Source organism: Melampsora larici-populina (genome assembly GCF_000204055.1).
Source record: "Melampsora larici-populina 98AG31 unplaced genomic scaffold MELLAscaffold_14, whole genome shotgun sequence".
NCBI lineage: Eukaryota > Fungi > Basidiomycota > Pucciniomycetes > Pucciniales > Melampsoraceae > Melampsora > Melampsora laricis-populina.
In genome coordinates, this window is record NW_006768778.1 from 1,617,460 (window position 1) to 1,643,914 (window position 26,455).

Consider the following 26,455-nt stretch of genomic DNA (forward strand, 5'->3'; position numbering starts at 1 on the left):
ATGTGACTTGTTGCACCCGTATCACAGATGATTGGCGTACTGAAAGAAGTTGAAGCGGAAAAAGCAGAGTCCCAGTAGGAAGTGTCCTCGTCTGGCTCAATGATGTGTTGAGAGATTTGAGCGACGTTGGATGAATTACCTGATGGTGAGGCTGAGGCTGCTACCTTCTTCTCATGCTCCAGGAAAGCTCGGAATTTTCGAGTTCTACAGTTTTCGTCGGTGTGTCCTGCATGTCCTAAAGAGCAACGAAGACCGTTGGACGGTTGAGATGAATGATCCTTCTTCTGCTTCAATTTCGATCTTGAATTATTGTTACGTCTTGCTGCCAAAGCGGTATCTGATTTGTTGACCGATCCATTTCTAGTGGCTTCAATCTTGAGCAGTGAGAAAAGTCTTGCTAAAGTTAATTCTTTGAAGTTTGTAAGAAGACTTTGAACAAGTGGAGTATACTCAGATGGAAGGGATCTGACGAGAATGATGGTGATGAATGGTTCAGGAATTTTGTAGTCTGGGATTGAAGCTAGATTACTGAGTAAATCATTATAAATCTTTCTGAACTTGGCGACATGCTCATTAAGATCATCATCTGAATTCATATGAAGAGACATCAAATCAGAGAAAAGCTGAGCAGTGGAAAGACCTCCAGCATCGTCGTGATATTCGCAGAGTTTGTCGAAAGCATCCTTCGGATCAGTGCAAGAACGAATGACTTGGAAGTTCTCATTGTCAATGGTTGCGTGAATAGCAGCCAAAGCTCGAGATTGATTAGTCTCATGATCCTCGAGTTCGGTTTCGTCAGTCGGTGCAGGAATCTTCTTGAGAATGTACTTAGAAAGACGTTGTCCACCTAGAAGAGTAGTCAACTTGAGCTTCCAATCGTTAAACGTGCCGGTCGAGAGTTTCACAACTGATGAATAAGAGGAGGTTGAGAATTCTTTGAGATCGGACGTCATTGTTTTAGACTTGGTGGGGAAGGGTATGGTATTTTTAGAATTCGAAGGAAGAGATGGTGGCAGAGACTGAGATTTGGGGTCTTCAGCTTTGGGTTCGGATTTGGGGTCTGTGACGTTTGATGGATTCATTCAAACAACTGAGATTATGCAGAGTAAATCATCGAGATCGGAGGAAATGTGAATAGCTTGATTGATAAGTTTGAAAGATTGTGATGGATCGATAGGTTGCCGCAGACGTATTACGCTGGGCTCATAACCTAATACAATCTTGGGATTCCTGTCAGAGCAGGGATCAAGATAGTTCAAACTTAATCAATTGAAACTAATCCGATTCCTACGACCACGAGATACTCACCTGTCAGAGCAGGGATCAAGATAGTTCAAACTTAATCAATTGAAACTAATCCGATTCCTACGACCACGAGATACTCACCTTCAACCAAGATTGTATGAGAAATTCTTGGATCAGATTTAATTTCCATCACAATCAAAGAATAAAATATGAGACAATAATAGAAACTAAACATACCTGTCAGAGCAGGGATCAAGATAGTTCAAACTTAATCAATTGAAACTAATCCGATTCCTACGACCACGAGATACTCACCTTCAACCAAGATTGTATGAGAAATTCTTGGATGAAGGGAGAAGAGCTCATGGCGCTCTGTCAGTACTGTTTATAAATAAACAAACAACCGGTACATAGGTTTTGATTAGGTTTAGAAATGTTACACTTAATCAAAGTTACATATGTATATTGAAATAAGAGAAGAAAATCTAAAGTGTTGAGTACGTGACATATGAAAGTGTGAAACATACGTGAATGTCAAATGAATTACAAAACACCATAATTGTAACAGGGAAGGTATGGTGTGAAGTTAAGATATGATTTTGAAATGAAGCATGGACGAGTCCTTTTCATGCATTGGATCTCAAGTAAGTTCAGGAATCTTCTATAATGTGCAATAGAATCTGATGGGTAGTGGAAAACATGAAAGACATGCCACTTTATCTGGATTTCAATGATTATAGAAAGGCTTTTTTTGAACTCCAACTCTATGTAACCAAGATGATCAATGCAGCATCAAAACCAATTCCTCAAGATGAACACTTGAAATTCTTCACAATGATATGTGTTGAGTGCATCCGAGCCCTGGAATCAGAAGAGTGAGTAACATGCAAGGATCCTTTTAAAGCCTTATCAATTTGGATGATTCAACTTACCTTTGATATTCAGTGAGTTGAACCAATTCCTATCACACCAAGAGTATTTCAATCCCTACGGTCTTGAAATAATGAATTCATCCAGCTATGGACTACTTCCAAAGATCAAAATTCTGAAGTTTTGGGCAAAAAGTTAGCATTTCTATCATTTATAATCAACAGACAAGCTTACTGAATCATTTCCTCTTCAGACATGTTTATATATCTGAAGAGTAAGAACATTAGAGGTGCAGAAAATTTGATTTCAACTGTGAATCACCTTGTGAAATATGACTTTGAAGAGATAAGTGCCAAGATGGAAGAGTATCAGGAGGGATTAGTAGCTGGTAAATTTAGATTAAAAAAGCCAATCCTCCATGGATTCTTGACTTATTATGCCCAAAACACCAAACATAAAGGTAACATTGAATTTATCATGGATCCTATAAATGAGACTTGTAAACCGGGATGTTCTATGCCAGGAATTGGTTCATGAAGCCTAATTCTACAGTGATCTTTGTCTTTTGATTCCTCCATCACTACTCTATCAAAAACCAAACCTTGTTATCAAATCTTGAAAAGTACTAAAAAATGTTTTTCACACATTCATATATTCACATCAAAATTGTCAAGAAATTTTGAGGTATTTTCCAGGCCAATAGTGTTTCACAAACTTTTCCAAAAAACTATACCAAAAATTGTCTCAACCATGTTCAATTAGATGTAGGGGAGGTGATCATCAAGGATGAACATTGTTGGTTCTCAAACCTAAGGGTCAAACTTCAACTCTGTTTATTTATGGTACTCAAAACCACTAGGTTCAAGCCACCTTTTTCAAAAAATGTGAAAAACATAGATTCAAAGTTGATCTTTTTGCAGGGGAATTCCTGGGAATTCTCTGGAACTTTTTTTTGGAGCTCTGTACGGTTCATCTTCTCCGCAAAAACAACATTTTGAAAGCAGGTTTTCAAGAAAGGTAGCACGGACCTAGTGGTTTTGAGTACCGTAATTATGACAGTAAAAGATTTCATTATGTTACCTCAAGGCTCAACCAAGCTAAATGATCAGTTTCTATTCTTTAAATGCCCATTTAAACTTTCTCTGCTTGGAAGTGAACGGTGTTGTGTGACCTTTCAATCCAGACATTTGATCTCTTGATGGTGGATGTTGAACAGGATCCATGATGCGGCTTGGATCAAGGTTGCCACATAATCTTACCTCTGGGTGACCAACACACATGTGTTACCTATCAACTTATATAACACTGACACACCACACCTACCATATCATAAGATGATTCCAAAAACTATCAAAACCTAACCAAACCACTTCTTTTGTAATCTTCCAATCTAACCAACTAATAACAAATCAAATATGATTTTTCTTACATTTTCTTACCATCTGAATAAATATGATCAATTTCCTTAATGTTCAATTGATAATATATTTCACAACTTTTCAATCATTTCAACCATTTGTAGATTAACCACAAATTCAAACAATCAAAAAATCACACCAAATCACAACAAAAAAGATCACAACAATCACATTTCATAAACCAAAGTAACCAAAACCAAAGAAAAAAAAACATCAAACAGAAAAGAACCAAACAGAAATACATAAATTGGAACAAAAAAACAATTGAATTTTTGATTCTTCTTAAGATTCTTATATATGTATATGTATATATTTCATATTTCATATTTAACCTTTCAGAAAAAAAACCCATTCTCAACCCAATCCCAACCCAATCCCAACCCAAAAAAAACCTTTCAAAAAAAAGAAAGAAAACAATTTTCAAATCATGTTTTTTTTTGGTGTGAAAAGAAACCAAAAAAAAGAAAATCATCATTTATGAACAAAGATCCTATACAATTCCTTTTCTTTTTCTCGATTCACCATCGATTCAGCCTCAATCTCAATCACATTCAATCCTTCCCAAATCTCAACCAAGAACCGATCATTCGGATCTCTCACAATCCTACCTGTCGTCGAACCTCTACATCTAAAGATCGTTTCTCCATTTGACTTAGAAGCAGAAGACGATGATGATCCAACTGATACTCTAATCGCTTTCGTATTAGATGGTAAATGAATCGCATGTTGTCTTACATAATCATTCTTCATTTCGATTTCTAATGTAGTAGCTGGTATGGTGATCAATTTAAAAGAGTTGATCACTATCATCATAAGTGTTTCATAAGTTCATCAGTACAAGTTTCATGTTTTTGATCTGATGTGAAAAACAAAACATCTTTCAACTTACATGAGCCATCCACTTCATTAGGAATTTTCACGTTCACTCTTCCTTGTGATTGTGGTAAAGGTGGATGTTGTTCAAAATGATTTCCCATCAATGCTGGTGAGATCTCATGTGCCAAGCGTGATAATGGTCGAGCAGGAAGTGATGGAGGAAGATGTCGACCCATGGATGGAATAGATGGTGGAATGATAGGCAAACTAGGCGGTCTAAGTGGACTAGGAACACGCGCAGGTGGAATGATCGATGGAGTAGGTTGACGAGATGGTGATCTAGATGCACTACGCAGCACTCGATCTACTGCTGGAGCCGGTGACGAAGCTCTGGGTGGAATAGAGGGGACTGGTACTGCTTTAGGAAGTGAGTTAGCGATTTGAGCTAATAATGTTGGTTGGTGTGCGATTGGTAGACCTTGAAGGTAAAACGAGTTAAAGTCAGGTCGAGATACTCGAACAAGGAAAAGCAGGTTAATTAATGACATACCATTGAGAATGGCGGGAGGTATCGCCACAGGAGCAGGTAAAGCAACCGGGTTTAAACGAGGAGAAACACGACCAGCTAATACTGGAGGAGTCAGATTAGGTACTGCAAGCGGTTGACTAGGAATCGCAGATTGAGGAGCAGGTGTTGATTTTTCTTTTGCTACCGCAGCTTGCTGAGATTGTCGCTCTTGAGTTTTCTTATAAGGTCCTCGTAAAACTGGTTCAGGAAATTCTGCAGGTGCATCACTGATCAATTCGGCAAACTTTTGCTGTTTTATCAATCAGGTTTGAAAGTCTATCAGTAATCATTGATTAGAAGAGGTGTGAGATGATCGAGTTTTCACTAACCTCTAAGATTTTGGAGTCGTTCCATACTATCGATCCATCTTCATTGAAATGTTGAGCGTTTTTAAAGATCAATTGCACATCTGCTTTGAAACTATCTAAATCTTTATATGCTCGCTTATCATTTTTGCCCTGTTTCCAAAAAAAACCATCAGTACATACGCATCATCGAGAATCTGAGTAAAGCGATCACTCATTTACCCTAACGTTCTCGAATGCGATAGGACTTGGGATCACCGCATAGTACTCTTTCCAAACCGATTTATCAGGTAAAGTCTGAAACTCTTCCATCAATCGCCTGCCAGTCTGAGGGTCTCGAACCTCTTCGAGAGCTTTTAGACGAGCCTTGATGAACGCTTTCAGGGTGACATCTCTTCTAGATGATGTAGAGTTGGATGGCTTGGGTGAGTGGATAGAGTTAGACTTTGTGGCTGATCTCAAGACTTCTTGAGGACTTGGTTTGACTGGAAGAGATTTGTTGTTGACAGGTGGTGTAGAGCCGACTGGAGGACCGTTAGAGATAGGTAAGTTGACATTGGGAATAGATTTAGGATCAGATGGAACTGGAGGAGTCGAGTGTCGAGCAGTTGTTTTGATCTTCAATTTGATCTTCTTTTGCTTGGGTTCACTATCAGAATGTTGTGCTTCATCGTTAGATTGTGGTTGAGGTTCAGTGGAGGTCAATTGACGAAGTTCGCGTTTCAAAGTTTTCTATGCAAGTTGATTGAAATTAGACTTGTTGAAATCAAAAATGATAAGATTTCAAAGATCTGATGAAACTTACAAGAAGAGTCCGAGCATCATCATAAATCATACTATCCTCTACATTATATTTTTTCGCGTTATTAAAGACCAGTCTCATATCGGCAATGAATTTTTCTTGAGTAGGATAAACGAATTGATCTAATTTTTGTTTGATTTGATTGAGAGAGAGTGGACGTTTGATCCATTGATAGTAATCAGGATATTCGGTCGCAGATGGTAAATCCATGAAAGCTGTCGATCTGAGTCTTCCACTGAGAGATGATAAGTTGAGAATGAGAATGAAGTTAAGATGAAGTTGAGATGAAAAGTTAGACTTACTCTTGATCAGTGGTGTTGACGAGTGTGTTCCAAAGGGTGAGAGCAGTAGAATGAAATGAGAGATCGTCTTGAGTAGTTGATGCTGATACTGATGTGGGTGGTGGTGGAGGTGGTCTGAGTCGAAGAGTGAGCTGAAAAAGAATTCATGATTAGTCAACTTGAATGAATGCGGTGGTGAGATGTTGTTGATTTTGATTTGATTACCTTTTTTGAAGTAGTGGTAGTAGTGATATTAGTAGTGTTTGGTGTTGGTGAATGATTTCTTTTTAGATTAGGTTGAGTGATTCGAATTCTAGTGGGTGGTAAAGAAGAAGGTAAATTCTGTTGACTTGAATCGTTTCCCATTTGATTGGAGAGTAGAGTAGATTACTATTTCTATTTTATATGTTTTGAATTTTAAGTGATGACTTAAATAATTGATGATTTGATTTGATTTGATATTTCTGTAGTGTTGTGTTGTGTTGTGTTGTGATGGTGGTTGTAGTTTGAAGTTCTTTTGTTCTTTTATTTCTTCTGGTGTGTTTTGAATTTTAAATTTCTTATATTACTTTTGCTAAAAAGGAAGCCCGGGGTGAAAAAAATAAAAATAAAATGTAGCCCAGAATTTCACCGCAGTCACTGCAGTGGGCATATGTACAGCAGCAGACACGGTCAGAGATTTTGCAGGTGCAGCCCCGCCTCCAATCTCGACCAATTTGATTCAGCTCCTTCAAGAGAGCCTGCCAGCAACCATAAATTTTCATACTTGTCTTCTCAATGGGGTTCCGTAAATATTCAGCTGATATCAAAGTGCTTGCTGTTCGCTGGAGTCTTCAAGGAATTCCAAGATCTTTAATCCGACAGCGACTCAGCAAGCGGATTTCTCGCCGATCCTTTGGCCGATGGATCGAGCTCTACAACCTAACTCGTGCAGTCATACGCGATCCCGACACCTACGAACGCCGTGGTCGGCGCCAGCACTTGAATGCCACGGATCGCAAATTCATGGAAGAATTGGTCCTCGACCAGCCAGCACTTTTCCTCGACGAGATTCAAGAAAAACTTTACAATGCACATGGGAAGATGCCTTCCATAAGTACCGTTCATCTCGAACTTATGAGCCGTCTTATGATAAGCTTGAAGAAGGCCTGTGTCAGTAACGCTCGGAAATCCCTGATGCCAAAATTGACATGGATGCGCGATATGATGGGCTATCCATCCAACTTCTTAGTTTTTACAGGTCAGTCCAATTTCACTTTCTATCTCATATCTTCTGTATTGAAATCCTCTACCTGCTCACGAATTGCAGACGAGAGCGCAGTCTGTGGACGGGATCTACTACGAAAACGTCAGCGAAGCAAGATTGGAGTACGCACCACTCGCAAGGTTCCTAAGATGCATCAAGGACGGTATTCCCTCCTTCCAGCCATCACTTATGATGGCTTGCTGGCTCTTTCAGTTCTTGAGGGGCCGGTGAATCGGAAGCGATTCGAGAAATTTTTGAAATACAGCTTAGTATGTGGTTTTCCCTTTACTTCAATAGCCATTGTTCCAGACTGACCTCAATCCCATGTACAGCTTCCTCGCATGAATCGATTTCCAGCAGACAATAGTGTCTTAGTACTGGACAATGCCTCAATCCATCGTGGTGGATCGATTTCTGACCTCTGTCGTAAGAGAGGTATGTCTAATCTCATCATCTTTCCTCGGTCATGTTTTCATTTCCCTGACTCAAGCGGGACAAATTAAACTTTAGGAATTCTTCTTCGTTACTTACCACCATACTGTCCTGAGTTGAATCCAATTGAACTCGGATTCAATGCCTTCAAATTTGACCTCCGAAGATCACAAGTATTGGCGACTAGGACTAACCCAATTGGACCAATACGAAGGGCTGCCCATAAGACCTTTGGACCCGAACTATTACCTAAGTTATACCACCATTGTGGTTATCGCACATTTGATGAAGTGCTCGATTGTAGAATGGAAGAAATATGATACTTTTCAGCCAATGAGGTATGAGACATTCGTTTGTAGCTTTCAAGTTGTTTAGCTCAGTGGATTGATTTCCTTTCAAATCATCTTTTTAGCTCATATGATTCATTTCCTTTCAAATCATCAAGATCGACCTTTTCATGGACCGAGTCTTTCTTTGGTGCGACTACACTTCAGGGAATCCTTGGATGAAGTTTTAAAGAAATGAATTTAAATCCAGATCAACTTTGGTTTAAAGAACACGTTTATGGCTCGAAGATCTTCTCGACAATAGTGAATTCGAATCAATCGATCTCAAGTTTATTAATTTACTTTCATTTGTTGATTTCAACTTTCTTGACTTTCTTCTTGGCTTACAAGTCTTCAAGGAAATTGATCGCTTCACTTGGCTTTGGTTTTTCGATTTCATTTTCACTTTATCTTTTGATCGTTAACTTCGTTGGACTAGATGGGATCACAGGGATATATTCGGCTTATTGGAAACAATCTTTGGTGCGACTACACTTCAATATGAGTTACATACGTCAAATCGATCAGCTTCAGATCACATCTAAATCTCCCAATCAAATTGAATCGATCCAAAGTCCTCAAATCCAATCCCATCAGTCCTGTACATTCAAATCATCATTCATTTCAAGAAACTATCGAACCAAATCAAAGTGATTCAATCGGTGGATCTAGTTTTGTCCTTAATTTACATACTAGTAGAACTATAGTAGAACTATGATTGTCTAGAGCACACTTTTGAATGAAATTTAAAAATAACAGTTTGCTCTTTTGGCTGAGCCCGATATACATAAGGCACAACTTAGGTGGATCTTTAGACATTCAAATGGGCTAAGAGCACCATCTGCTGATGAGAAAGTTGGAAGAAAGTTGTGATTAAGCTATTCAAATGGGCTAAAATCACCGTTATCCTTGTTTTGTTGAGTGTGATGTAAGAAAGATCAGATCGAGCTGAAAAATTGACTCGATCCTAGGGCAAAAGATACACATCATGTCCAATCAAGAGTCAAACTTGATGTCTTGAAATCATCCAGATCGAGCTTAATTTGAAGCTCGATCATTTGAGTCTAATTGTCTTTGAGGGCACAGATAGAGCAGATCGAGCTGAAGATTCAGCTCGATCCTAAGACAATCAAAAGTCACTTGGTGGCGACTTCAGAGGGAGAGATCTCTGTCTCCAAATCACCATGACCAAGCTTTGTTTGAAGCTCAATCATGTAAACTGGTGTGAGGCAGGGTCAGAGGACCATGATTCTAACAAATGGTACGGTTATATTACTTTTAAAACTGTAGTCTTAATATTACCCACTAATCACAACAATAGAGGGTCAAAATCTAATCAGTAATGTAAAGCCAGGATTAAAACATTGAAGTGCGCCTTGCTTTCCGAGCGGTACTGCGTTCACAGGTCCTGTTACTTATATACTTCCGAGAATCTAAGTAGAGCATAGTGATTGAAGCCTTGGACAATCCATGTTGAGCTAGATCCGCTCGAGATAAATGTTCTTCTGTGATCATTCTATGGTCGGTGATTTCCGCTTCTTTTAAAATCTGGCGAATGTGGTCTTTTCTATCATCTGGTAAAGTGCAGAACTGAAGGAATCCTTCGGTTCCATTTGCGGCGGCGGGATCATATGACAAAGGTGAAGATGACACATGAGGAAATGATTCGGGTGTATTCTTTCGTTTATGAGAAGCATGTGGAGTTGTAGGTGGCTCGACATCGCCAGCTAGTTGCTTTTGAGGTGATCGTACTGCTTCACCAATGGCTCCCGCGAGGCCAACAACAAGTTGAGTGATAGCGGCAGGGGTGAAACTATTGGATTCAGACTTTTCAGTTGATGAAGCGGGAGGTTTGTTTTCGACCTTCTTGCTGAGGTCATACTTGAAATGGGCGGGAGGGGTATCCATGCTAACCTCATCTTGGTTCTTGCAAATGATACACCCAAAAGTCAGCTTACATAGGTAATGAAGAGAGGCATTCAACTTACTCGTAGCCTAGCCCACTCTTCTGCTTTATCAAGCGTCAAAACAAAGTATTGAGTGGAATCGGTTGGATCTGTCACAATCGGACACCTTTTGTGGTAGCGACCGTCCATCTTGTGGTGGTCAAGAAGGTCACTCGCAAACTTGTTCTCGCGATCGCCAGCCGTTTGTTCCGTATTGTCTGATCCACCGTCAGACTTTGGGTTTGAGATCAAATAAAGACACATCAGTCTAGTTTGAGAAAAGGAGTGGTTAGTAGACCGATAATCTCACCTCTTCAGAGTCAAACAAATCCTTGTCGATTCCTTGTTTCACCTGAAGCTTGTGCTTGCGCTCAGCTGAAGCCACAATTAGCTCGGTGCGAGCAGCCTGAAGAAATTCAAAAACAGATGAGACATAATGAGACCCCCTGGCTTGAGATAGGGCGGACTCACTTTTTCAGCTTGAGCTTTGACCTTGTTTGGATGAGGTGCAAAGTAGCTGATCCCAGCTTCCCGACCTGGAAACACAGCTTCGCCCTCTTCGACCCATTGTTGAACCTTCTCTGAACTTAAATGCTTTCGAGCCTTAAGAGTCTTTGGGAAATCAGAATGTGATTTGATGTACCAAGTCCACACACCAGGGTTCTTCTTGCTATTTGATGAAAGCTTGATCAATTTTTCAAGGGACTGCTTGTTGTCCTTGGCAAATTCAGCGCATTTTTCTTTGAGTTCCTCCAAATCAAATTGCTTCGAATTCCAAGGGATTACACATTCAGAGCATGAGATCTGTGAAAATCCTGACTTAGCCGTCTTGCAAGGAACCCAAAATTCACACTCGAAGTAGAAGTGATATGCAGTGTTTTCTTCATTGTCTTGTTTATTGTTGATATTGGGCTGTGGGCTCTGTAAGATTTGGAATAGTCAAAGATGAGTATGTTGGATAATGGACATGATAGGTGGAAAAAAGCTTGAAAACATCACCTGAACAGTCACAGAGTCCGGGGAATCAACATTGACACCTTCATTGGCCAGTGGATTGGATGGGGAGGAACAATCAAGAAAGATTGGGTTGACGTGCTGATCCTTTGATTTCATGATTGAGTTCTGAAAAAGAATGAGTGGTAAGGGGATTGGCAAATTTGGGATAGGCAATGCGGCTGCTCAAGCTCCAGGCCCACCGCAGTGACTGCGGTGAAATTCTGGGCTACATTTTATTTTTATTTTTTTCACCCCGGGCTTCCTTTTTAGCAAAAGTAATAATAGGCTGCTGCTGATTTCTTCTTCACTTTGAACTTCAACACTGCTCTTTTTCTCTCGGTTGACAATTTTAGTACGGTCTGCTATTACACAGTCTATCGAGCGAGAAATTCAGTCTAAAACCTCGGGTCAATACTCAGGCTTTTACCGGTCAAAACTACCTAATCTCACTTAGCTCTCTAAATCAACCCATACAAAGCTCTAAATTCAAACATCAATCAAACTGAAACGATGTGAAAAAGGATTTCACCTTTCATTCAACCTCAGCTTTTGTTCAACTTACATCGTCATCATCTATCTTGAACATATTTATATTCAAATCAAACCAGAGCTCAAAAAGCGCTCAACATAGGTGGTCGTGATCAGCTCGATTTCATTCGAAACTGATGGTTTCTACGAGATAATTTACATTTGTTGGGTTTCATCATGAACCACTCAGATGTGTTCAAGAATTAGATGAGTTTTGGGTCAAAGATCCAATTAGGGGATACAAAGTTGAAATCCGGCCAAAAATCTGGCCACGTGGCCAGATTTCCAGATTCCATTTTTTTCTGGCCACGACTTGAAATTTGGCAAAAAGAGAAATCAACAGGTCACTGGCCAGTTCTCACGTCACAATCAACTCAACTCAATCGACTCAATTAATCTCAATATTTACTCCTCTATAACACCACTTATTAAATTATGACTAACTCCAATACCCTCTCATCAGATACCACCAACCCTTCTTCCGAAGGGGATGTCGAAGTTCTCTCTGGATCTCATTTGACACCAGGCACCCTACAACTCGATCCTTCCACCCTCAGTCAAGTGCTAACCGGAGCGATTCAACTTGCGCAATCAGGAAATTCAGCAAACAAGACAACCAAGTCATCTCAGAAGATGCGCTCAAAAAAACCTCCACCAAAACCGCGTGCTAAACGAACACCTGCAAAAGCTTCTCCTACTCCTAAGTCAAAACCTAAAGCCAAACCTCGTAACTCAAAGTCAAATAAGTCCAAGAAGACCGACAAAAATCAACACGACGATGATAAGTTGACGTCTTCTGACGAAAATGCTGATGAAAATCACAAGACTACTGTTCATTGGGATAATGATGATAATGGCGAGGGAAAATCTTTGATGTACTTACTTATCAATTGGCTCACGGACGAAGACAACTTTACTAGATTCAAAACTAATAAAACAGAAAAGCGAGGTTCAGCTGAAGAGATCGAGGAGTACTTAATCAAGAATGGCATCTTATGGCGAGATGCAACTGCAATTAAAAAAAAGGGTACTTTCATACTTTAGATTTGATCCTTCCCGACTTCAAAGCTTGCTCAAGATATTTGAATTCGAATTCCAGATCGGACGTCTAGAGGTCGCTTGGCGTCGTGCTAACGATGTACGTAACCAAACTGGTTCTGGAAGCTGGAACACGTGCAAAGAAAGGAAGGCGATTGAGGGCTTGGCAGATGATGATCCGAAATGGCTCAGTATGGAGAAGGTGGCTCTTGGTAAGCATCAATTTTCATGAGGCGATGAGTTTGTTTTTTTGAGTCTGATCGCTCTCATATGTACAGCACCCATCTTGAAGAAGTGCAAGTATTATTTTGAGTTGGAGCCTGTTTTTGAGACACGACACGGTAATACGAGGCTTGCCGCGTCTCATAGTTTACTTGATGAGGGTGAAGAAAACTTCACTCAAAGCCAGCGTAATTCACGGGAGCATTCAGTGAACTCTAATTCGGCGTATCAAGAATATCATAACAACGATGATCACTTGGAGCGTGACCCTTTCGATGACTCTCTAAACTCGAACTTAGCTCATAAAGATGATCATTTACCTCATGAAGATCTTCTTGATGACTTAGATGATGATATTCCGCAAACGTTTAAAAACAATAATGACGATCTTGAGGAACTTATCAACTCAAATCCTATCACACCTTCTCGACCATCTCAAAGCCGATATCAACGTCCGATTTCATCCACCTCAATGAAACGAACATCTTCAAAAGCTTCTTTACCCCCAGCAAGTCAAGTGATCCCAAGCAAACGTGCCCCGAATCGAAAGTCAGGCTCGGCTGATTCGATTCAGGACCTCATTCAAAATAACCCATTAGATGCTCAATTGGATAGTATTCAAGCGCCTGTCTCACAGCAGGCAAGTCAAGCGTTAAGTCACTTGTCACGTTTAGCTGATAATGTGGCTATCACTATGTTACCCGACAAACCTACATTAAACGAGGACGACTCTAAGAAAAAGGCCAAAATCGAACTTGAAATGGCTGATGTTCAATTATCAAGCGAGAAGAAGAAACTTGAAGAACATGATTTCAACTTGTCATCGAAGAAAGAAAAGCATTTGCTTGAAATGCAAAACTACAAAGCCGAGCTTGAACATCAACAAATTACTAGGAATGCTCAACTCATCAGCATGTTGATGAGGGAAAACAATTGGACACTTCAGGAAGCTATGATCGCGGCTCAAACTGCACAAGCGATGCAGCAATCGTCTTCAAGTAAATGATTAAAACGTGAGCTTTTCGCCTATTGGTCTCAAGAATTACTCAACACCGATCTGATTTATCTTTGGTTAATCTGAATTTTTCAATCGGGATAGGTTAAAGTAATTGGATAGTCTTATATTTTTGAAAAAAATCGAAAAAATTTCACCAATTGTTTGAATTATATAAAATCCTTAAAAAAGTATTGAAAAAAAAAGAAAATGTTTGAAATATACAAGATCTTAAAGATACTAATTGATTACTCATCTATTAGAAGTAATTATATCAAATCCAAGTATTGAAAAAAAAAAGAAATGTTTGAAATATACAAGATCTTAAAGATACTAATCGATTACTCATCTATTAGAAGTAATCAATGCTCATCTATTATCAAAAAATATGAAAAAAAAGGCAAGATATTTGTATCTAGGTACTCGAAGTCTTTCACGAGATTGAAAATGAAATTTGTTGAAGTTTGATAATTGTCTTTTGTCAGAACAAAGTTGAAAATTAAAGAAACTTGTATATAATAATAAAAATGAAATCGTTTGATGTTTGTTATTTCAAAGTAGCTTAAGAAAGCAACTTATTACCTTTGAGAGAACAGACTTGCAGTTGCTCCGATGCCCTCTATGAACAGATAAAGGATTCCTTCTAGGAATAAATTTCATTATCATCATAAATCGTATCAATTCTAATTAACAAGTTGTGCTTAATTAGAATAGACATATGTAAGTAAGTAGCCTGATCACCATTAATCTATCTCTCTTGAGGCTATGAATTCTGCAAACAGATGGTTCCTTCTTGACTCATCTCTACCTGATCTCATTAGCCATTCTTCCTCTTCAAAAGTAGGTGCATTCTCTGGTGTTTCCTGACGTCGAGCTTCGTTTCGAAGTCCGTCAGATACACTACCAAGCACACCTGACCACTCCTCTCGAATTGATATGAGGAGGTTATGCAAAACTAGGCATGCTCGAATCCATCGATTTGCTCGCACGGCCGATGCAGCATCACTGATGACCAATCGGAGTTCCTTCAGTGATTGAAAACGGCCTTTGAGCATCCCGTTGCAGTGTTCGATAATGACTCGCACAAAGCTGATCTCTTTATTGAATGCTTCTTCATCACGTCGCAGACTGTGACCTCGACACCGTTTAAGACATGGTATGATGATTTCTGAGACCGTGTATCCCGAATCGGCCAAAAGGTATTCTCCCGGCGAAAAGAATCGTTCTGGAGATTCAAAGAGCTTTATTTAGAACAATGAAGGCAATTAATGAGTAGGTCAAAAACAAAGATAAGGTAAAAATGTGTTGAGATAAATGTGTATGTACTCACTTGCGAAGACCGGAAGACACGTTGGTCGTGTACACTACCACACCAACCCAATTCGTAATAAATCACTTGACGGTGTATATCACATACCAGCATGGTATTGAGTGCGTAAAACATCTTCCGTGTCCAATAATCCTCGGGTGTTTCACGTGGGGCTGTTGCAAGAGGAATAAGAGTTCCATCTACAAACCCCACGCAGTCTTTGAAGAAGGATTTGTTGCGGATTTCTTCTTTCAGAGCTGCTCGACGTTGTTTTGAAGGCCACCAAAGATATCTCGGTTCTAAATCAAGGACTGCAGTAATTAAGCGATTGGTCCAATTATGAACGCTCCCTTCTGTGAAGAGAGTGTTAAAGATATTAGAATTCACTGATCAGTCAAGTTGTACATATACGGAAACTGTCTCACCAGAGCAATTGAACAATCGAGCGAGATGATAATGGTCTCCACCATTTCCCGAAGTGCCTAGATTAGTCAGCCCAACCAAAGTCTGCCACCACACGGGTGCTTGCTTCATCTGTGAGTTATTATGGAATATTGGATTGTCTTCGATCAAGTCAACAAGGTGATTGAAAGCCGACTTGGACATTTGTGCCTGTCATCAAAAATTCCGAATAAGTATGTGAATAAATTCGTGCATCATGATCCTACGTACTAGCTTTATGAAGCCATCGCCACCTTCCTCCAACACTTGCAAAAACCAAGCATTTCTTAACTCCTTACGACCTCGTGAGATGCGGGTGAGAACAAAGCGTTTCTGATTTAGAATTCTGAGGGCGGTGTCGAGAACTTCAAGCTCGGTGATTGCTCGTCTCCGGAGTTGATGTCCAAAGTGAAGAATTTTGTTGCTCTGATCAATAGCAGGTATTAACTTGATAAGACCAACTAGATACAAAAAACAAGCCTTCTTTTGATTCTCGTTGGTAACAGCAAGTTGTTGAATTTTTAAAGCTTGAATCATCCGGAAGAAAAACTGAAGCCCGGCAATATCGAGTTGAAAAGCTGCAAGTGAATCCAAATTGTTCTGAGCATACACTTTTCTTGCATGTCGTGCTGTTTGAATAGATCTCTTGAGGGCTGATTTGCGAGTAAAACGAGGCATTGGTTTTCTGGTAAGTGAAGTGAGGGCACGTTGTCAATATGGGAAGTGGATGTGTGAGGCGGTGTGGTGGAAAGTGGTCATGGTATCTGGCCTTCGGGGGATTCAAAGTTGAGAAAATCCGGCCGCGTGGCCAGATTTCAAATTACCGCAAAAAACGAAATTTGGAAATCTGGCCACGTGGCCAGATTTGCGGCCGGATTTCAACTTTGTATCCCCTAAATGAATTTGATGCTCAACCAGGTCCAATCCATTAATTTGTGCTCAAAATTAGAGGAAGTCAAACGGAAAAAGGCGCGAGCTACCGCTTTAGAAAAAAACCGCTATTCATCTATCCAACTTGGCGGGGTTCAAGTTGACCAAATTGAAAAAATGCCAAAAATTTTGGGTAGTTTACCTCCCAGCCCATCAAACTTGTTTTTTTTGCGCTGGAAAAGGTACCATGAAGTGTGGTCCTTACCTCCCTCAGTGTTTGTTGATAATTTAAGCGAGATTTTGATGCAAGTGGATCTTCCTATCAATATCTTTGAATCTAAAATGAAGGTGCGTAAGAAACAAGTTCCAATATATCCACAAATTTGTTCAACATCATATCCATAGTGATGGGTCAAAGAAACATCTCTTACAGGAATAGAGAAGTATGAGATTGTCTTCTCCCCCAAACCACGTAAAAGAGATCAACCCTTTCAATGTAAGGGCACTCTGCTCAACATCTGTCTACGAGGTAGCTGTTACAGCTTGTCTATAAGCGTATATACTGTGGTCTTATCATGTGTTATGATAAAATCAAACTGAGGCAAGCTGAAGTCTAGATTCAAACTGTGTAGAAAATCCATCATGGCAAGTTGAAACTAAACATTTGACCTTCAAGGTGTGGATCTTGACGAATAACCATACATTTTCCAATGGAAAAACTCTCATCAATCCACATATTCAACTTACAAGAGATTTCAACTCACTCGTCTCTCAAAATGTGGTTTATGGAATTCATCAAACTTTGCATTCAGCTTGATTAATTCTTTTGGTGAAGTTCATTATCAACGAGATCTTATCATTTGAACTTTCTTCCAATGTGATTCTAGATGCTAAGTAAAGACAAACATTATCAACATTTAGTGAACACATTTTCCTAGTACGTTCTGATCTGTCGTTTTGATCTGTTTGATCAGGTTAAGACTCGCTTGATGACCTTGCTTCTCAACTTTTCATGAATTGATACTCAGTCCTTTCAATACCTTTAGCGGAGTGGATCTGAATTCCTTTAAGGTCTTGAAGAAAACTCACCGCGCTTGATCATTGAAACACAGTTTACTCTTTCGGGTAGTCTTCTTACCCTTCTTTCTTTTCTGATATTGAGCGCGCGAGTTTCCTTTACGTTCATCATCTTCAGCTTCCCGATGAATCCTCATACTTTGAGTTTGTATGACGCTCAACCCAACAAGTTGATACATGGTCATTGGTGGCCCTAGAATCAAACCCCTTCTTCTGCACTAATTCTTAAGCTCCTAGGAAGCTTTTCAACCCATTTTAACTCTGGTTCGTACTTGAGATCTATCTTTAATGCCTCAAGTTAAAGGGTTTGAAATCGATCAATGTAGGCATCTGCAGCTCTTTCGGTCCCGGATGGTCACAAAGTAAACATTTTAAATCAATGCGACATTTCGATTTTTGAACTGAGGGCATTCTAATCTGAACTTGAGGTCATCATGCACGCGAAAGAGATGATATGGTTGAAGTTGAAGTGGATGAAAGCGGAGTTGCAATTGGTGTTTTTTCAACCTCCCTTTCGACTTCAGAAGTTCAGATATGTGAATGGGTTGTGACAGCTATCCACCCGAAGAACCTGTCCGTGACATGGCTCCGTCATCGATCCAGGCTCCAGGAAGGAAGGAGAATTGAAAGTTGAAGCGAACCTCGACCATTGGATCCATATATGTTTGATACACTCTTTCAAGTCTTTCAAGCGCTCTATCAACAATCTGACTATACATCGATAACCAATGAATTCGAGTGAACTAAAGCAAGATCTTTATCCATTCGAAATCTTACGAACAGTAGATGAAGTAAGAAAATGGGTAAATCAAGCACGATCAAATCAACAAACTATTGGTTTTGTACCTACGATGGGATGTCTTCATGAAGGACATCTTCAATTAGTTAAACATTCAGTATCTTCAACTCATCGAACCATTGTTTCGATTTTTCAGTAATCCAACTCAATTCCGTGAAGGAGAAGATTGTAATACGTATCCTTAAACGATTGAATCAGATTTAACTGTACTTTCTAAACTTTCTATTCAACCTAATTCAATGAACATTCCTACTTATCTTTGATGGAACTTCAATCGATTCTCAAAACTTATCAACTTCAAAAACATCAGACCAAATGCATCGAAAAGTCTCAGCAGTCTTCTTACCAACCGAAGAAATCATTTATCCAAACGGATCTAAACTCACCACAATAGTAGATGTTCAATCTTTATCAAACTTATTAGAAGGAGAAAGAAGACCAGGGTTTTTTAAAGGAGTAGCCACAGTAGTGATGAAGTTTTTTTCTATGATTGAACCTACTTTAGCATTCTTTGGTCAAAAAGATTTACAACAAGCTATTCTTTTAAGAAGGATGAAATCAGATTTACATTTGAATTATCCTAAATCTTTGATTATCATTCCTACCGTTAGAATGGAATCGAAATTAGCATTGAGTAGTAGAAATGGATATCTTTCTAAAGAAGAACTGGATAAATCGATTTGTTTGTTTAATGCACTTTCTAAGGCTGCTAGTTTTACTCAACCTTTATCAATTGATTCGACTATCAGTTTTGAAGAACTCGAAACCATCGCAAAGGAAACCGTGGAGAAATATGAAGGAATCAAGCTTGAGTTTTTTTCAATCAATGATCCGATTTCTTTCAAAATGTTAGATACTATCAAACCTTTACAACCAATAGCACTCTCTGGCTCAATTCTGGTTGGCGATAGACCAGTTCGTTTGATTGATAATCTAGTCTTTCATCACGATCTCAATAACGGTCTGAAATACGATCCTTCAACTTAACCATTGGAAGTTGATGGGAAGTATTATGCCATGATCTCGTACGTTATAGGTAGTCATAAATGCATAGTAGATTTACAAAATTCTTATCAAAGATAAGTTGCAGCTTTCAAGAGTAGCAGACAATGCGAGTGAAAATAGATAGTGACAAAGATGGTTGAAAGAACTAGTGTAAATAATAGAATGAAATATGTATATAAGTATCTATTTATGTCATATACTGTCCAGTGTTCTTGATTCAGTTTTCAGTGTTGGACAAATGTAGCATTCGTGGATTGCATTCACAAAGCCTATCTTCCTCATCAATAAAGTTCACTTGCCCCCTTGACCCATGTTTTCTTGCAGGAATATCTTACACCTGCCCAAAGCTCCATATCCCAGGAACTCTGATTAGCAAACCCATTGGGATGGGTTGATTATTTTGAGTGGTCCGGCCTTTAGCACAAAACGCTCACCAGCTAGTTGTGGCCAGCATGAGCTGCAAAACTAATTGGTTTTGTTTGAATCAATTTGATGCTAATTAACTATCAGACTTTGTAAATCCTTTATCCAGGCTATGCATACACAGCCTTGATAATGGGACATGAAAGTTTGTAAAACAACTACAAGGATATGTAGATCAGTTGTCAAATCATATTTGCACAGCTTGATGAAGAAGCCAATTAATGAAAAAAAATACTTCGCATGCAGAAAGCATTGATGGAAAACTTCAGGTCAATGTCATTATCAAGGAGAGTGTGGCATGAAGATAAAGTATCCAATCAGACTTGATCCTTGAAGGCCTTACATTAAAATCCAGTGATCAGCCTTGATATCCTCTGCAATGGTGTAGACATGACCACACGAGATAGGCTTTGAGACTTGATATAATAAATTGATTGTAAAGTCAGTAGCAAAGAAAAGTAAGAAGATAGAAATACATGCATGAAGAAAGATGCATTCTTAATTTTGAAGGCTTGCTATGAAATACTCCTTGACTTCTACACCTGGTCCCCATCCAATGCTTTCATGTATGAAGATTGGTAGAGTACTTTGAATGCTCCTTGAATTGGAGTTGAAGCACCCACACTGGCAGATCAAGTTGGATTTGGTAATTTTGGATTTGATCAACCTCATCATATTCACGCACCAATCATTTATTACCATACATCAGGTACATACCACAGGGTTTTTAAAACTTGTACCAATCAAAACACTCACCTTCCATGATTTTCTCACCTCTGGACTTCATCCTTATTTTGTTTTTTCAATTTGAGTGACGCAAGGGATGACACAAAAAGCTTTAAACAAATGTGTATGCTCTTACAATTGTCAAAGGAAAATTCTAGATAGATATTATGGTGAGACCTAGATTAGGGAAAAAGAGTTTGGAACCTTAAAGGAGTTTGATTCAGGTTGGTTTTCTCTGGTTTTTCCAAGCTTGATCCAAGATTTATCTAGATAGATATACAGTCAGACTAAACTTTATAAGAGAAGAAATCAAAATACTTGATGAACTCAAACATTGCTTCATAATCAAATGTTGTAGTGACTATATTGATTCTTACAACATGTTCATCATTTTTGAATCTGCGGAGATAATCTGTTGATATACCATCCCAGTACCTCAAAACAAAAACATCCTATCAAACATGATTACATTCATTAAAAACAAATCATACATCTTGACATCAAACTTGCAATTGTCCTGATAGCTTATTCAGTTAGGGCTTATCAAAACATTGGTAAGTCTGAGATCAAGATCAACAATTTGTTTACAATGAATGTGATCATGTTGTCCATGTCCAATAAACACCAGTTTGTTTATGACTCTAGGATAGTATGTCAGTGAAGCATTTGTTTGTTTGAGGCTAAAATATATCTCTGTTGGTTCTTGGTTGTAGACTTCTTGGGGCTTCACAAAGGCTTGAAGTTGATACAAGAGATTATGACATGTCTTCATATTGGGAGAATTTTGCTGAGAGAATTTGATGGTGATATGCTACACCACCACCTATGAAAGGCAAGAATGGGGATAATATAAACTTCAGCGTCTGAGGAATAATGATCAGATTACTATGACATATCCAACCTAAAGATACACTGGATCCTAATGCTTGGTTTGCCTTTGGAGGCTTCAATTACAGAACTACTGGTAAACATCCCTTCAACAAGAAGCAAAGGATCATTACAGTCTGACATTGAATTGCTGCTAGGAGCAGTAGTATTGGTGAGGCAAGATTTGCTAGATGTCATGACGAACTGGGCTAATGTCAATGAGATGCAAAGATTATGCTTGATGTGAAGAGTTGCTAAGTACGAAACTAGGCAGTATTCCTCGGAGGATGTGATGTGTATAAACTTATAAAGACGAAGATTTGAAGCTCCAAAAAAGATTTCCTGCATATAGCCCAAGCAATATCCAAAAAAGATTACTGATAAAGTAAAAATGAAGAATGGTGTGTGTTCGAGTTTTGAAAAGACGAGTCTTAACTAGAGATACACTGATGAGATGGGGAAAGGAAATTGATAGGAAACTTGGACAATAATTAAGGAGACGATGAGGGTACAGGTCCATCGTGAGTTCTCGCTCACTGCTTATATTTTTGCCACCAAACTCGCAGCCTTCGGAACCCCGTCGAAATTCGTCATAGGACGTTGCATCAGGGTTTCTTCCATTTGACCATCCATTGCTGGACGATCCTTCACAAGGTATTTGGTTGCGGCTGTGAGCTCATGAGTCATAATTCATCAGTTGATCAGCGGGGCGCGAGAGTAGACTGTCGCGCACTCCTTGCGTGCCTCCTTCCTGCGCTTTGAATGAAAGAGAGTACAATCTAGTTCAATCTGATTCCCGATAATTTCCTACCGAACAACCAATCAAACCAACAACAACAACTACTGCTAACTATAACTTACTTACTTTCATCGAATCGATTATCGAGGGATGTAGCAAGATACAAGCTCATTCAACTTTTAATATTCAAAATCATTCTCAATCTCACTTCTCAAATCAAATCATATCATATCATATCATTCGACATCATCAATCATGAGTTTACTACGATGGATGGGTGTCAATCACTCAAACAATCCGTTAAATGCTCCTTCTGGATCTAAGCAACAAATCACTCCGGATCCTTGCAAAGATGAATGGTGGGCTACTTCAGGTGAAAGGTATTTTGGTATGGAAAACGTAGGTCTCATCAGTCTGTTCTAATCTACTTTGTTCATTATTCTCTTCTGCTGTGTTGCTGACCCGAATTGCTTTCTCAATCTAATCAGTTTGGAAACACCTGGTCAGCTAGTCAATTCAATCTTCATTTATTCAATTTGATGAACAAGAATCACCACTGACGATTGTATTCATTCAAACCTCTTTTCTTTACAATCAACTGTAAAAAAGTTATGCAAATTCAGTCTTACAAGCACTTTACTTTTGCAAACCATTTCGAGAGTTACTAGAGCTTTCGGCCAATCAACCTCTATATCTTCTTGATAGTGAAGTTGATCAATCATCCGGTACAAGTTCGGGACCTTCTACTCACGCCATCCCTCCTAAACATCCTCGCATTTCAACAGCCACTGTGCGACCGCAGACTTCAGATGTTACTTCTTCACGTCAGCAACCATCGTCTTCTAATCATCCCAAGTCAATCCCTTCTCTCCTCAGCGCAGAAAAACTAGACCACAAGGACGCTAGTCCGCTCATGGGCTCCAGTGGAGCATCGGCTGCAAACGGACATGGTACCAATGGTCGACTTAGATCTGGTAGTGTTCAGATTCTAGGGTCTGTTCGTCATCCAGCAGGAGATCTAACGTCCGACCAAGCCTCGAGGAAAAGTGAACCCACCGATTCCCGCGATTCTCCATCACGCAAATCTTCAACGGGTCTATCGGCTCCTCAAACCTCAGTACCACCTTCAGTACCCCCGATCAAGCTACCAACGAACGTTAAGCGAAACTGGGGGGCAGCTGACCTTGATCAGGGATTCGGTTCTCACCGCAAGCTTGCAGGCGAGCCTGCTTCTTCGAATCCCAACCAACCAAGCACATTGGTTGCTGATCCCAATTCGACAATCTCATCAACACTACGTGACTTATTTCATCATATTTCTCATCAACCTAAACCAATCGGTGCTGTTGCTCCTCAAGCTTTTATCACCACTCTTAAACGTTATAATGAATTATTTAGATCTACAATGCATCAAGATGCGCATGAATTTTTAAACTATCTTGTGAATTCAGTGGCAGAAGACGTAATGGTAGAACAAGAAAGATTGAGAAAAGCCGAAGACAACTCACCTTATTTAGAACCACCTCCAACATCCTTTAAATTTGCTGAACCAGGTCGAACATGGGTTCATCAATTATTTGAAGGTGTTTTAACAAATGAGACTAAATGTCTTACCTGTGAGACAGTCACTCAACGTGATGAAAGTTTCTTGGATCTATCGATTGATATCGAACAGAACACGAGCTTGACGGCTTGTTTACGTCAGTTTAGTGCTAGTGAGATGTTATGTCAGAAGAACAAGTTTTCCTGTGATCAGTGTTGTAGCTTACAGGAAGCTGAAAAAAGGTGGGTTGTTTTCTATGTCCATCAATACTCGCGACTTGTTTTTATATCTCAACCTTTAATCGTACCTAACTGACCTTCACATTAAAATATGACTTTACTTTGACAGAATGAAGATCAAAAAGCTTCCAAACGTTCTTGCACTACATCTGAAGCGGTTCAAATATCAAGAAGAATTACAACGTTACATCAAACTCACCTATCGTGTTGTGTTTCCATTTGAACTTCGACTCTTTAATACCACTGATGATATTCCGAATCCTGATCGTCTGTATGAATTATGGGCAATTGTGGTACATATCGGAACGTCAGTCATCTACATCAATATCATTACTATTTCCGTTCATGACACAATCTCTTTTAACGGTACTTATGTGTTTGTGTCTATCTTAGTGGGCCTCATCATGGTCACTATGTGACCATCTTAAAGTCATCTGGCCGGTGGCTCTTATTTGATGATAATGTGGTCACTTTGATCGAAGAAAACGAAATACAAAAGTATTATGGTGACACACCAGGCGTCGGGAGTGGATATGTTCTGTTCTATCAAGCTGTAGATCTAGATTTGGCTGATGTGATCGGACCACGGCCGGAACTTGACGACACTGCCGAAAGTCTAGTTGACCCGATGGCTGGCTGCACGATGACTGATTTGAGAGAAGAGCCCGAAGAATTGGACCAGTCACCTAATCATTTACTTTCGTCGCTCAAGTCAGATGATCAGGATGTTGGAATAATCTCGCCTGATGACCATCCGACATTTTCTCCCTTGTATTCTCGTCAAAACTCTACTAGGGCTTCGGCTAGTTCGAGCAACTCATTGAAAGCAGATCAACCTTCTTTGACCGGTACATCCTCTACTAATCCTTTCAATCATCCTAATGTTTTGAATGGTAAATTATCAACAAATCCTCGAGATACTTCAAATATACATTCACCTTCAACTTCAGTCCAATACCCACCTCAGACTCAGCAAACGACTGTCTTAGGTTTGACACAAGACCGAACTCAGTTGCCCGACACTGTCTCAAAGGTGTATTCCTTGACCACACCATCTCCCTCTCAAACACCTCAGAAATCGTTTCATCTGCCACTTTCTCATTCTACTATCGTACCTGGACAAGAAGATTCTGATGGTTTAGGGCTACCTCATTCATTCCCTGCTCATACCAACGGAGCCAATTATCCTCGCAAAGACTCTAGTCGGTCTCAAGTAGATCCACCTGTTTCACCTCATTATGAAACTGAACTGATACCGAATTCAAGATTAGGATCTACATCAGGAGTTATGTCAAGTCAAACCACTCGACCTACATCACAAACTGGATCCGATACAACCAAATCAATTCAACACGCAGGATGGTTTAATTCAACTGGATCTAACCATCGACATCAACATGATTCAAATGCATCAGCAAGTGTAACACGAAAGATTTCAGCCAAATTCTTGAGAAGATCAAGTAAAAAACCACAAGGATCAGAAGGAATGATTAGTCCACATTCTAGTCCACTCAGTTCAACTGTTGGAACACAATCTGTACCATTACCACCTTCCGTGAATTTAGCAAGACCGATGACACCTGAAGGAAATTTCAATGAGTTTCATCAACAACAACAACAACAAGTGGGTGATGTTGGTAATAATAGTATTACGTTTGAAAATTATAGAAGACCACCGAGAATCGAATCACTTCAATCAATTAGCACACCTAAACAAATTTCATCACCGAATAGTCGACCGATCTTAGGACATTCACATTCACATCATCATTCTCAAACCAAATCATCACATCATTCACAAATCATTCATCAACATAATCTAATGACCACAAGAGGAGCACAAGCACCACCTGCTACTTCATCCTTGAGTGAAAAACAACAAAGAGAGATTAAGAAGAAAACTGAAAGAGAGAGTAGAAAGACTCAGAAGGAAATCCTTAAAGCTGTTAGAGCTAGAGAAAAAGAACAAGCTATTGATGGGAAGAAAAGAGCTTCGATTGGGGTGACTGGGATTGGGATTGGGGGTGGAAGTGGGATTGGAAGTGGAAGTGGGATTGGAGGTGGTAGTGGGATTGGAGGTGGTAGTGGGATTGGAGGTGGTAGGGTTGGGAGTTCTTCTGGGTCATCGGCTAGAGGAAGTAAGATTTGGAGTAGGGATTAGGGATTAGAAAATAGGTAAAGTATGAAGGAAGGAAGGAAATGGAAAATGGAAATGGGTTTCTTTTGATTTGATTGTTTTTTTTCTTTCAGTGAAAATATATATTTATATTTTGGATGTGAATGTTGTAATAAATTGAAGTTTGAATTGTGAATTTATGAATTTATTATATATATATTGATCTATTGATTGATGGGTTTTTTTATGTGTGTGGGTTTTTTTTGGG

At 39.4% G+C, this 26,455-nt stretch overlaps 5 protein-coding genes across 5 annotated transcripts; 4 read left to right on the plus strand and 1 right to left on the minus strand.

Moving 5' to 3' along the window:
* Nucleotides 1-1,856: 1,856 nt before the first annotated feature.
* MELLADRAFT_62510 (uncharacterized protein) lies at nt 1,857-2,652 on the plus strand (the record flags this gene model as incomplete). The annotated part of the gene is made up of 4 exons (XM_007408957.1): nt 1,857-1,889; nt 2,023-2,120; nt 2,191-2,309; nt 2,369-2,652. The coding sequence occupies 4 exons, from the start codon at nt 1,857-1,859 to the stop codon at nt 2,650-2,652; spliced, it is 534 nt and encodes a 177-aa protein (XP_007409019.1).
* A 1,029-nt stretch (nt 2,653-3,681) lies between these two features.
* On the minus strand, nt 3,682-6,671 carry MELLADRAFT_116234 (uncharacterized protein; the record flags this gene model as incomplete). Its single annotated transcript, XM_007408962.1, has 8 exons — nt 3,682-4,336; nt 4,423-4,827; nt 4,900-5,167; nt 5,247-5,375; nt 5,445-5,954; nt 6,028-6,259; nt 6,327-6,457; nt 6,531-6,671. 8 exons carry the CDS (start codon nt 6,669-6,671, stop codon nt 4,005-4,007), a joined length of 2,148 nt encoding a protein of 715 aa, XP_007409024.1.
* Nucleotides 6,672-12,412: 5,741 nt separating this feature from the next.
* On the plus strand, nt 12,413-14,045 carry MELLADRAFT_85575 (uncharacterized protein; the record flags this gene model as incomplete). The annotated part of the gene is made up of 3 exons (XM_007408958.1): nt 12,413-12,806; nt 12,892-13,029; nt 13,096-14,045. 3 exons carry the CDS (start codon nt 12,413-12,415, stop codon nt 14,043-14,045), a joined length of 1,482 nt encoding a protein of 493 aa, XP_007409020.1.
* Nucleotides 14,046-18,409: 4,364 nt separating this feature from the next.
* Nucleotides 18,410-19,604, plus strand: MELLADRAFT_71668 (uncharacterized protein; the record flags this gene model as incomplete). The annotated part of the gene is made up of 1 exon (XM_007408959.1): nt 18,410-19,604. The coding sequence occupies one exon, from the start codon at nt 18,845-18,847 to the stop codon at nt 19,514-19,516; it is 672 nt and encodes a 223-aa protein (XP_007409021.1).
* A 2,940-nt stretch (nt 19,605-22,544) lies between these two features.
* MELLADRAFT_123257 (ubiquitin carboxyl-terminal hydrolase 12) lies at nt 22,545-26,232 on the plus strand (the record flags this gene model as incomplete). Its single annotated transcript, XM_007408960.1, has 6 exons — nt 22,545-22,688; nt 22,778-22,791; nt 22,899-24,074; nt 24,181-24,378; nt 24,465-24,919; nt 24,989-26,232. 6 exons carry the CDS (start codon nt 22,545-22,547, stop codon nt 26,230-26,232), a joined length of 3,231 nt encoding a protein of 1,076 aa, XP_007409022.1.
* Between the last annotated feature and the right edge of the window lie 223 nt (nt 26,233-26,455).